The 11,993-nt window shown below is 50.4% G+C and overlaps 1 protein-coding gene across 1 annotated transcript; it reads left to right on the top strand.

The window, feature by feature from the left end:
* The first annotated feature begins 677 nt into the window (after positions 1-677).
* Positions 678-9,619, top strand: Atp4b (ATPase H+/K+ transporting subunit beta). The gene is made up of 7 exons (XM_038328866.1): positions 678-789; positions 4,256-4,384; positions 6,125-6,238; positions 6,522-6,721; positions 7,640-7,696; positions 8,687-8,797; positions 9,458-9,619. The coding sequence occupies exons 1-7, from the start codon at positions 678-680 to the stop codon at positions 9,617-9,619; spliced, it is 885 nt and encodes a 294-aa protein (XP_038184794.1).
* The last annotated feature ends 2,374 nt before the right edge of the window (positions 9,620-11,993 follow it).

An 11,993-nucleotide genomic window follows, 5' to 3' on the forward strand; every position in this document is an offset into this window, starting at 1 on the left:
AGACACACAAGGAATCTTAATGGTGCTCTGGTCCTACTTCCAGCAAAGGGCAGGAAAGCATTATCCTCATGGCAGAGACTGGAAGACAGGCGCCCTCCCTGACAGCGCCTCCACCTTTGCCCAATGCTGTCCTTCACTGTGTTTACCCAGTTCCCTCTGACGTTCCTGTTGACTCTGCCCAGACCACCATCTTGAGAAAGACAGGCCTGTAGGACCACTCCAGGAAGTTGTGGGCACACTTCAGGCAACTTCTCTACCACCCTAATGAGGAGGGGAGTCTTAAAGAAGCAGTTAAAGGTCTTAAAGAAGCAGTCCAAGAGACCTGAGTGGCCAGATGGCAGATCTCAGGCCTGCGACGTTTGACCTGGAACGTGCCAGTTTGTGTTTTCCCTCCTGAAGGAGAGCTGAGGCACAACCTGGAAGGCTGTTCTTAGCAGAAACACTTCCCTTCAACTTAATCAGGGGAGATTAAGTTGTCATCCAAGGACATACCAAGGACCAACTGACTTCTGGGACAGTAGAGGGCAGATATCCGGCAGGCCCCAAGCTTCCCTTGTGTTTGTAGAAGTGATAATGGGGAACTGATAGCTGGCTCCAATGCCTTTGGCCTCAGGCAGGGGAGACTATAAGCCTCAGAGGAGGCTCCCTGGGCCCAGTCCAGGCCAGCAGGAGAGGACATGGCAGCCCTACAGGAGAAGAAGTCGTGCAGCCAGCGCATGGCCGAATTCCGGCACTACTGTTGGAACTCGGACACAGGGCAGATGCTGGGTCGCACCCCAGCCCGGTGGGGTAGGTGTGGGCCATGTGAAGGGGGACATGGGATGAGGCAGAGAACTAGCAGCCAGCAGGACTCAGGCCCTGCTGGGATACCTGGGAACGCACTGCAGGCCATGCCTCACCTCTGCAGGAGGCCGGGGTCCCCAGATGGCCCTGAGGCTCAGATTCCAGAATACCTGCAAAGCAGGTCCAAGATGGGCCCCAACTTTTCATCCATGATTTTGAAGCATCATTTTAAAGCTCTTTCTGAAACTAATATTTTTTAAGTTATAGCAAGTTATGGTAGTTTCTTGTTCAGATAATTGGGGAGGCAGGGATTTACTTCAGTGGATTTGTTCTATTGTGAGAGTTGCCATGACTGTAACATGCTGGGCATATCTGGAGACCTCCATGAATTCCAGGCTGCATCTGAAGTGGCCTGTGCCGCTGTCATTCTCAAGGATGGACAAGGTGGGCTAGAGAGGTATGTCCACTGAGTCCCTTTTTTATGGCTGCCCTGTGGCTACCTGGGGAACCCTTCCTACTGGGGCCACCATAGGAACAGAAAGGTCCTCATAGATTGGAAGACTGTGCATCTATTCAGGACATCCCCTCATGGAGTATTCTTCCACAAGCAGGAAGTATTCCTGAGACCCCCAAAAGTGAAGGCCCTCAGGCTCTCTGGGACATGGGAGTTACAGACAGAGCTTGAGGGGTGGGTGCAGTGAGGATTTTGCAAGACTACATCACTGGGGAATATAGGATGTGTGCCACCTTACTCCTTAGATGGCAGCCCCGGGCACTATTCCTTTGGGTTCCCCCAGCAGCCTCATGAGGGATCCGTCCAAGATCCTTCATGTCTGTGCACAAATTAAAGGCTACTTTGGTTGCCCTTTTACCTCCCATCTCAGGGGCCTTGAGAACTGAGATGAGAGTAGACTCATAGAGGGTGGTACCTAATGACTCAACTCTGCAACAATTCAGCTAGTCTCAGCCAAGCTTGGACATGCTATCACATGAGAAGCATACACTGTTCATGTAGAAGGAGGACGCATCCTCCTCAAGACCCTGAGACTTCCCAATGGTGGCTGTATTGAAAATGCAATCAATTCCAGAGTAGGGAGGTAACAGGAAGATACCATATACCAGTGGGAAACACAGAAGCAGAGCTAGTACTGGGGCCACCCCAGGAAGTAGGTCACCTGAAGAAGGGACAGCAGATGGGGCTCTGGGGTAGATGATGGGATTGTCAGCCATCCTCTCAGGAGGTTCTTCTAGCAGCCAAGTCTCCTGCAAGCCTTCTTGATGACTGTAATGCCACTCAGAACTTTCTGAAATGGTTTCTCAGCCTGACCAGAGGACCTGGCCTCAGTGTCTGGTGGCTAAAGAGAGCAAAAGCCAAGTGAAATGATAGAAACAAAAAAAAGGGACAAGTTACTCTTAGGGGAAGAGGCACATGAGGTACTTAGAGGAAATGGGGGCTGAAGCCCACAGGCTGAGAACAGCTGACGTCTCAGTGACTTGGGGCATACTGTGCCACCCGGGTCACACTCTGTGTGTGACATGGAACTCCTACCACTAGTAGCTCTCATGTGAGATTCCATGGCATTGCCCCCTTGGAGAACCAAGTCTGACGGTAGCCAGGTTGGCATCCTTCAGCTGCACCTGGGAGATGCTGAGCCCTGGCTCACACCCATGAGCTGAATAGTCAGAAGAGGGTTTGTGAGGCAGGATGGACAAGTAGCAAATGAAGCCAAGATTCTATCTGTGGGCAGTTCAGGTCCCAGGAGGGTAGATGAGTCAGACAGAAGCCACATCAGATAGAAGCCTGTAGTGGCCCTGTCAGTCCTGCAATGGAAAATCCCCCTCTCTTGGCCCTTCCCAAACATGCTTGGGCATCCACCCCTAAGTGGGTGTACAACCCTGACAATCCCCTGACAATCACCCCTTAGTGTGTGTACAGCCTTAACAATCCCCTGGCAGTCAGTGACAGTCATTGGCCACTACCACAGCCAAACCCAACTAGAGGACAAGGTCTTCGTGGAACTACAGTTCTGAGATAGGCCACTGCTGTGTTGGCTGTCCAGGGACACCTTGTCAAGCCATAGCTGGCCTCCAGTCTGTGACCTCCCCACCATCTCTGTCCCCACTGACTTGGTCTTGCCCTTCAGTGACTTTTTGGGTCACTGAAGAAAGACTTACTGGGAGAAAGCCACACCCACATCATGCATTTGGAAGGAGCATCCCATGTTCTTAGAGACCTTCCCAGGAAGACCAGAGTCATGGACAGCACAGAGACACTTTTTTGGCATTATGTTTCTTGGCAGTGGCTCCCATGACTAGAAATCATTCAAAACACGGCTGTGAGGACTTCCCAGTAGCCCAAGTCCAAAGCCATGCCCCCAGAGAGCTGTGGTCCCTAGGATCTGGCTCGAAAGGAACATCATCAAAGGGGGCTTCAGGAGTCTGTGAATCCCGGCTCACACCTAGGTGGGAACATCTCCTTCCATTGATGCTTGAGCATCAGGGGCTGGGAACTACAGGAGCTGGGCCTGCCCAGCATGTCCGCTAACCTTCTTCTCCACAGGACACAGGGCAAGTACCTGGCAGGTCCTCAGAGCACAATCCAGGTATGCTCAGCCATGGCCCTTCCCAGGCAACCATGCACTGGCGGTCACTTTGGCCAACAGCTGCCTTTCCCTCTATTCCTTCCTGCAGTGTGGGAAGCAACTTCAGGGTACAGAACAGGCTCTGGGACCCTGCCACAGTAGCTGTAGTTACAGTGATCAGTGCACCAAGCACACATAGTTGGCACTAAGATGCAGGGGAAGTGACAGGAGCCCACACAAGGCCGTGAACATGCCCTGTAGTTCTGTTTGTGAGAAGAAGAAGAAGAAGAAGAAGAAGAAGAAGAAGAAGAAGAAGAAGAAGAAGAGGAAGAGGAAGAGGAAGAGGAAGAGGAAGAGGAAGAGGAAGAGGAAGAGGACAGAGAGAAGGACAGAAGAAGAAGAGAAGAAAGAAAAGACGAAGAGATGCAGAGAGGAGTATGTGCCGTATGTCGTCTTCTTAGGCTTCTTCTTCTCTTCTTCTCTCATTTCTTCTTCTCTTTCTTCTCCTCTTCTTCTCCTCCTCCTCCTCCTCCTCTCCCCCTCCTCCGCCGCCTCCTCCTCCTCCGCCCCCTCAAGAACAACAACAACAACAACAACAACAACAACAACAACGATGATGACAATGATGATGATGGTGATGACAACGACGACCAGAGATGGAGTAGACAGCTAGCTTCAGGACTAGAAAGTAAGGGTAAGAGGTTGTCAAAGAGCTCAGGAGATGCCAATTAGATGAGAAAGTTCTAGAATTCATTAGAGGTGCTGATGGCGCAGCAACTTGAGTGCCTTGCATGGCGCCAGCTGTGCTCTGTACTGGAGATGAAGGGAGCCGCGGGCTGTGCTGTGTGCATTGTCACAGCTGAGGCTGCTACTTCCAACTCTCTTTTCAGTGTGGATCAGCCTCTACTACGCAGCCTTCTATGTGGTCATGACGGGACTCTTCGCCTTGTGCATCTATGTGCTGATGCAGACCATCGACCCCTACACCCCAGACTACCAAGACCAGTTGAAGTCACCGGGTAAGTTATCAGGAGGGTGTTAGCAACGCTCCTGGGGCAGCACACAACGGGACACAGCACAGTCCCTTCCCCTGCACACACTGAGGGCAGGAGCCCCACAGCCTCCCAATAGGGACAATGACTCCAAATTGTAAAGACTGATTTTGTCTTTAAGTAATAAAGGGGGTTAGGAGGGAGGGTTACTGGGACAAGAAGCCTGTGCATTCATATATATGCCTATGCACACAGGGGAGTATCTGGAAGAACACACAAGAGATTGCAGGCAGGGAGCATGTCTGGGGGTTCTAGGAAAAAGATCTGGGGTGGAAACTCCCCCTTTCTCAGTAATCACTGGGACTGATGAGAGGAGAGAGGAGACCCTGCCATCTGAGGCTGAGAAACATGAAACTCAAGTCCTTTACCCTTGAAATCTTGTACAACCATTCTTTTCACAACACCCATAAACCAGCAAAGCCCTGGCTCACATAAACAGAATGAGCACAGTGGGGATTATTCCCCACAAAGGCCGTGTGACGTTTGTGGAAAGAATGAGTGACTTCATGTAAAGGGAGAGGGGAGTAAACCAGCACTAGAAAAAGACAGAGGTGGGCAGGGTGGCTCCAGGCCACTTGTGCATGAGTCTGCACCATGAGCTTGAACCCCTTACATCCCATCTGTTGGCAGAACCAAGGCAATACTTGGCAGGTGGGTAGCAGACAGCAAGGAACTCGGTGACGCCCCCTTTCCATTTAGCTTATTACAATGAGTTTGTATTTAATTAGAACCAGCGCAGTATTTTAAAAGTATTTCTTACATTTTTGTTTACTTGTGTGCGCGGGTGTACATGTGTGGGCGCACACACCCCGGTACATGTGCCATGAGAAGACAGCCCCTCGGGAGTTGGTTCTCTCTTTCCTGTGTGGCTCCAGGCGTCACATTCAGGTCATCAAGTTTGGGTGGCAAGCACCTTTACCTGCTGAGCTATTTTGCAGCACAAATAAAGAGGTATTTTTTTATGCCCATGGGTGTTTTGCCTGTGTGTCTGTCTGTACACCTGTAAGTGTGTGCCTAGTTTGTCCTGGAACTTGAGTTACAGACAGCTAGGAGTTGCCATGTGGGTGCTGGGGATCCAACCTGCCTGGGTCCTGTGGAAGAACAGCCTGTGCTCTTAGCCAGTGAGCCGCCTCTCCAGCACCCAAGTGAAAATCCTTTTTTTCTTTTTTTCCTTTGAGACAGCCCTGGCTGTCCTGGAACTCTTTGTAGACCAGGCTGGCTTCTACCTTCTGAGTGCTGGGATTAAAGACATGGGCCACTATGCTGGCTCCCAAGTGAAAAACTTGATGTGTGTTTAGATTCCTTTTCCCTAGACACCCACACACAGGCAGTGGGGAGCACTCCCCAGAGGCTAGCCCCCACTGCACCAATCCTGTTCATGACTCCCCAGACCCAGAGTGCCCTGTGGGGCATGTAGCACTATTACTGGGTCTGGGCATCCAGAGTCCTGGGGACAGGACAGAGCTTTGTGCCCACTGTACTGTATTCTGCAGAGGGCAGGGCCCCAGGACCTGTGTCCTCAGAGGCCCTGTTGACTAGAGGGTGCCTGTCCTGCAGCTCCCACCCAGGAGGGTGAAGAACTGGTTCCATGGCAGATGCATCTACCTGTGGTTGGGACTTGTGTGAGACTGGACAGCCTCGGGGCCCGAGGCTCAGTAGACGTGAGCACTTGGAGAAACCCATCAAGGAGGTGCTCTTTCCTTCCAGGGGTAACCTTGAGACCTGATGTGTACGGAGACAGAGGGCTGAAGATTTCCTACAACGTCTCTGAAAACACCTCCTGGGCTGGCCTCACAGACATCCTCCACAGTTTCTTAGCAGGTGGGGGAACACGAATGCTGCAATGTGTCTAAGAGGGGACTCGGGACCTCCTCCATGGATAGTGTGGGGCTGGGGACTCAGGACCTCCTCCATGGATAGTGTGGGGCTGGGGACTCAGGACCTCCTCCACGGATAGTGTAGGGCTGGGGACTCAGGACCTCCTCCATGGATAGTGTGGGGCTGGGGACTCAGGATCTCCTCCACAGACAATGTGGGGATGGGTCTTGGGACGGCCTCCCTGGACAGCATGGGGCTGGCTGATGAGAAGACGCATATTCTACAGGCTACACCCCAGCATCCCAGCAGGACAGCATCAACTGTACCTCTGAAAAGTACTTCTTCCAGGAGAGCTTTGCAGCTCCAAACCACACCAAGTTCTCCTGCAAATTCACTGCAAACATGCTGCAGAACTGCTCGGGCTTGGTGGACCCCAGCTTCGGCTTCGAGGAGGGAAAGCCCTGCTTCATTATTAAAATGAACAGGGTGAGTGTCAAGGCCCCACTTTGGAGGTGGCCCTGGAGTGGTAAGGAACCCCCTCCTCACACTTAACGATGGGTCCTCGGCCCTTTATCATGCCTCATATTCATTACACTCAGCTCTTAAATACAAGTCTAGAATTTTCTACTCAGTGTCTTGCAGCCTTATAACTATAAATATTGTATAAACACGACACAGAGCTAATGAAGGAGATCTCTTCACCAGCAGGGCCTTGAGTTGTGGATTCAGATTGGGAGGAGCTGGGGCATTCTACATGGTCTCCTGCCCCCAAAACAGGAGTCCTTCAGGGTTAGTCCTATAGGAATCACTGGGGCTTCTGTGGTATCTGAAGCCGGTGGCAGTAAGTCCCACCAACGCCCTAAGAACAGAGGCACCGTAAGCAAGAGGAAGGAATGCAGTCAAGCTGAGTGGCACTCAGGCAATAGGGGCTCGGGGTCACTCTTCGGAGGACCAAGTGGCAGGTGAAGACCCAGTCAACCTTGCTGTCCATTTCCATTCTACAAGGTGTTAGTCACACACGCAGGCACTGAACCCACCACAAAGCTATACAGCATGGAAGGTCTCCCCAGAGCTACCTGGTGAGCGGGGTGTGATCAGGGCTGTACTTGTTCAAGTTGCAGATGATGCTCCTGCCAAAGGCAGGTCCTGTTCAGAGAGAGCTCAGGAGACAGTGGCTGAGGCTCAAGAAGTCTAGGGAAGGAGTGTGAAGCTTTGGGGACCCCACTGAGAGCGGTAGGCAGACCCATTCTGCAGCAAGGAAGGCTGCTAGACATCACCACAGCAGACGCGAATGCTCTGCTGCTGTCAGCTGCTCTCCTACACCACAGTACCCCAGGGCGATGGCTCAGAAGCACGTGTGAGTACCCACCTGCACACCGGGGTACATCGCAGCCTTTCTTCCAGATTGTCAAGTTCCTGCCCAGCAACAACACAGCCCCTCGAGTGGACTGCACCTTCCAGGTGAGTACAGCTGAGGTTGAGGGAGGGGACCAGAGTTAAGCCTGAGCACGTGCCAACTGTCACCTGTCAGGCATTGTCTGGATGCCACAGTGCAATAATGCTGTAGCCGGGGCTCCCCATCACCAGGTCTGCGCAGCACTCAGAAAGCCTGGCATCGATGTGGGTGACTCGCCATCCTACCCCCACACTGTTTATAGTTTTTATTTATAAAAATATTCCAGACCACCAACAGCGTTGTTGCTTAATGGGGCTTAGTATGTCTACTTAGGTGGCATTAATCTCTTACAAAATGACTAAGTACAATATTGAATACTAAACTTACCTTCACTAAATGTTTCCCAAGGTTTGCTTATAATGCTGAGCCCTGACTGACATGTCAAAAGGGTACCTCCAGGAGTGATCCAAGGAACATTTGTCTCCCCAGAACTCTGTCCCTAGGGCGTCAGGTGTTTGTTCTTCATTTTTTTAAGTGATTGTGGCCATACACAAGCAGACCTTAGATTTGAGAGGTCATTGTTCCTGGATGAATGTGAGCTACCCGTTGGGCAGGTCTGACTCCAACAATGGCAGGAAATACCTCCCAGGAACATGTGTTTACACTTAATCCAGAAAACTGCACCAACCCCGAGCCTGGCTTTGGCAAACGAGCCCTTGGTCTTCCCAGCTTTCATCTCACACGCTAATAAGCAAACACAGTTTCCCCGATTCCACCACTCACCAGGGACTCTCAGATGGAATAAGTGGGGTGGGAAGTGGCTGAGGTTTGGCCTTTTGAGGAACTGGGTCCTTGCCAGGCTCTCAGGCCTGACTATGAAAGCTGGCCAGTGCAAGGCCGACCCTATCGCTCTGACATGCAAAGTTTTGTTGGGATCGCTGGCACTGCCACCAGTGCTTGGCACACGGTACACACATAGCTCACGTGTGTACTTGGACACAAAGGAGCACGTGCCGCAGTGCTTCCTAGACTCAGCTGCGGTCTCTCCTCCTCAGGATGATCACCGACATCCCCAGAAGTACACTGAGCCCCTGCAGGTCGAGTACTACCCACCCAATGGTACCTTCAGCCTCCACTACTTCCCCTACTACGGCAAGAAAGCCCAGGTAGGTCTGTTTTGCTCGGCCCCAATGCACTTGCTAGGTTACTTAGCAACAGGAAAGCCATTTTCAATTAAAAAAGGAAAAAAAAAGGCAAAAGCAGAACAAAGGGGACACACCTGTAATCCCAGCACCTGGGAGGTGGTAGCAAGAGGATAGGAGCTTAAGGTCTTTTGGGCTACCGTAGCAAGCTCAGGGTCAGTCTGGGCTGTGTGAGATCTTATTTTGGAAAAACAAACAAGAAACAAGGAAAATAAACAAAAGAAAGACAAGACTTAGCCACTCCAGGACAATTCTTTTTCTACCTAGAAATTCTTCCCCCTCACATGTGAATACCAAACTGATTCCCTTACAGTGCAGGGTCTCCCACATCTTCCGAGCATCTATGAACATCTCCAAAGCATCCTCTGCACTGTGTGCTTCCCCCTACTTTACCTTCACATCCTGTATCCCCTATTGTCAGAACTCCTATCCTACCTGCTCTGTGGGCAAAAGCCAGTCTCTCTGTGATCCAAGAGCTCCTTTGGGCCAAACAGGCCTTCCCTCAAAATAGACTCACAGAGAGTCCTTTATGCCTACCGCTTCCCTTCTTCAGTTAGTTTTGCTTTTCTTAACGTTAGGGTTATTTTCCCCCAAGTATCTCATTCCCCTGCACTTCCACTTCAGCCCCATTACAGTAACCCTCTGGTGGCAGCAAAGCTTCTCAACGTCCCCAAGAACACAGAAGTCCTCATCGTGTGCAAGATCCTGGCAGACCATGTGACCTTCGACAATCCCCATGACCCGTATGAAGGGAAAGTGGAGTTCAAGCTTACAATACAGAAGTAAGCAGGAGTGGTCTTCCACCCCTACCGATGCCCAGCAGGCCCCTCCCTCTTGACGGCACCCCCTCTGCTGGGCAGCGTGCACAGCCACATCCAACACAGTTCAGCTGGTGACACTGTCTGTTGACACTAGGACATCATGCTCCTGCCAGCACTCCCCTGACCATCACCAGCTTTCTATTATATGTATGTTTCCTTATATGTCTGCAATCCAATTGTAGCTGTGGGGTTACCACAGGAGCCCAGAGTCCCATGACCACTGCAGAGACCCCAGAGTGACCCATCTGTCAGTGTCACTGCCCAGTGATCACCTGTCTTTCCTAAACTTCAATATGAACTAAGGATCCACATCAGTGTAACACTGGTCACCCCGGCATGACACATTTCCAATTTGTGCCTCTGAGATTCCAACCCCCGTGGCATAAAAACAAACTATGTTAAAATTATTCTTATTCTGTGTGGAAAAGTCATGTCTTTCCTGAGCCGGGAAAAAATTTACAAAGAACCAAACGCTCTTTTCTTTAAAGCCTTTCTATGATTTCAAGCACAGTACAAGTGTCCTTGGCACCTCAGTCACTGGGGCACGCAGCTCAGACATGGCTTCAGGTGCAGGGCCACTCAGTTCCACACAAACAGCTGCCACCTTGCCCACAGACCTGCCCTGTGGCCATCTCCAGTCTTAGCCTCCAAAGTTTCAGGCTCTTTCCTTCAAGACGCTCACACTTCTTATCACCTCCTTCCCATCCAAGAGCCTGCTTTTGTCTCTTCCAAGCTGAGACAGAACACAGCACAGGAGGACACACGCGGTACAGGGCTTCCTGGGGTGTAAGACCTAGACATGCCTCTACTGTTCTGTGTACCCCTTTCATGTTCCACACTCTGTAGAATATTTTAAAGTAACTTGAGGCTCAAGAGTTGGGGGAACGGATCATTTTAATTTCCATTAGCAAACAGCGGTTTTCAGAAACGAAAAACCAATTTGACCAAGCCAAGTAAAACATCTAGCTCTCTGTCTTAGTTAAGGTGACTATTGCTGTGATGATACATGGTGACCAAGCTGGGGAGGAAAAGGCTCATTTGGCTCACACTTCCATACCACTATTCATCATCGAAGGAAGTCAGGGCAGGAACACAAACAAGGCAGGATTCTTGAGGCAGAAACTGATGCAGAGGCCATGGAGGGATGCTGCTTATTGATTTTTTTTTTCCTCATGGCTTGTAGAAGGAGCAGCGGGGCTGCGTCCCGCCACCTGGCTAGCTTTACCCAAAATAATTACACGGAAACTGTATTCTTTTAAATACTGCCTGGCCCATTAGTTTCAGCCTCTTACTCACATCTTGATTAACCCATATTTAGTAATCCGTGTAGCACCACGAGGTGGATCGCTTACCAGGAGAGATCTTAACCTGCGTCCATCTCAGAGAGGAGAGGCATGGCGACTGCTATGGCGACTGCCTGAAGCGCCTGCCCGACTCGGCTTTCTTTGTCCCACAATTCAGTTCTGTCTACTCTGCCTACCTAATTTTCTGTCCTCTTAAAGGACCAAGGCAGTTTCTTTATTAATAATGAAAGTAACACATAGACACTCCTCCATCAATGGCTCTCTCAGCCTGCTTTCTTATAGAACCCAGGGATGACTCCACCCACAATGGGCTGGGCCTTCCCACATCAAAAACTAAGAAAATATACCACAGGCTTGCCTACAGTCCAGTCTTATAGAGGCATTTTCGCAATTGAGGTTCCCTCCTCTCAGATGACTCTAGCTCGTGTCAAGTTGACATAAAACTAGCCAGCACAATTAATCCCTTGTCACTAGACACACAAACACACCACCGTAAAGCCACAACCTTTCTTTTCTCATTCATCCCTGAGATCTCACATAACACAAACAACTTTAAAAGTTCCACAGTCTTTACAAATGCAGACATTAGCAATTCATCCCTTTAAAACAGCTCATCTCTTTAAAATTCCAAAATCTCTTGTAAAAGTTCAAAATCTCTCAACTGCGGGTGCTTGTAAAAATAAAAAATTTAGTTAAATGGTTTCTTACTTCAAGAGGGAAGAACCAAGGCATAGCAACAATCAGATCAAAGCAAAACAAAACTCCCTCGACAGTGTAAATAAAGCAATGTCCAACGTCTGGAACCCATACACAATCTACTGGACTCCTCCAAAGGGTTTCGGTCATTTCTCCGGCTCTGCCCTCTACAGTACACACAGTTTGTCTTCTAGGCTCTGGATGGTTTCACTCCACTGCTGCTATTATTGGTGTTCATCCCATGGTACTGGCATCTCCAGAATGCTGGTGTTCTCTGCAGCAACTGGGCTGCACTTTCGACAATGTGCTCTCTTCATGGTGCCAAGCCTCAGTGAATCT

The sequence above is a fragment of the Arvicola amphibius genome, chromosome 4, assembly GCF_903992535.2.
Source record: "Arvicola amphibius chromosome 4, mArvAmp1.2, whole genome shotgun sequence".
Classification (NCBI taxonomy): domain Eukaryota; kingdom Metazoa; phylum Chordata; class Mammalia; order Rodentia; family Cricetidae; genus Arvicola; species Arvicola amphibius.

Excerpts from the sequence above, each read along its gene's own strand:
- Atp4b (XM_038328866.1), top strand. The coding sequence starts at position 678 with ATGGCAGCCCTACAGGAGAAGAAGTCGTGCAGCCAGCGCATGGCCGAA. Across the intron at positions 4,385-6,124 it reads AGACCAGTTGAAGTCACCGG|GGGTAACCTTGAGACCTGAT; the intron begins GTAAGTTATCAG and ends CTTTCCTTCCAG. Across the intron at positions 7,697-8,686 it reads GAGTGGACTGCACCTTCCAG|GATGATCACCGACATCCCCA; the intron begins GTGAGTACAGCT and ends TCTCCTCCTCAG.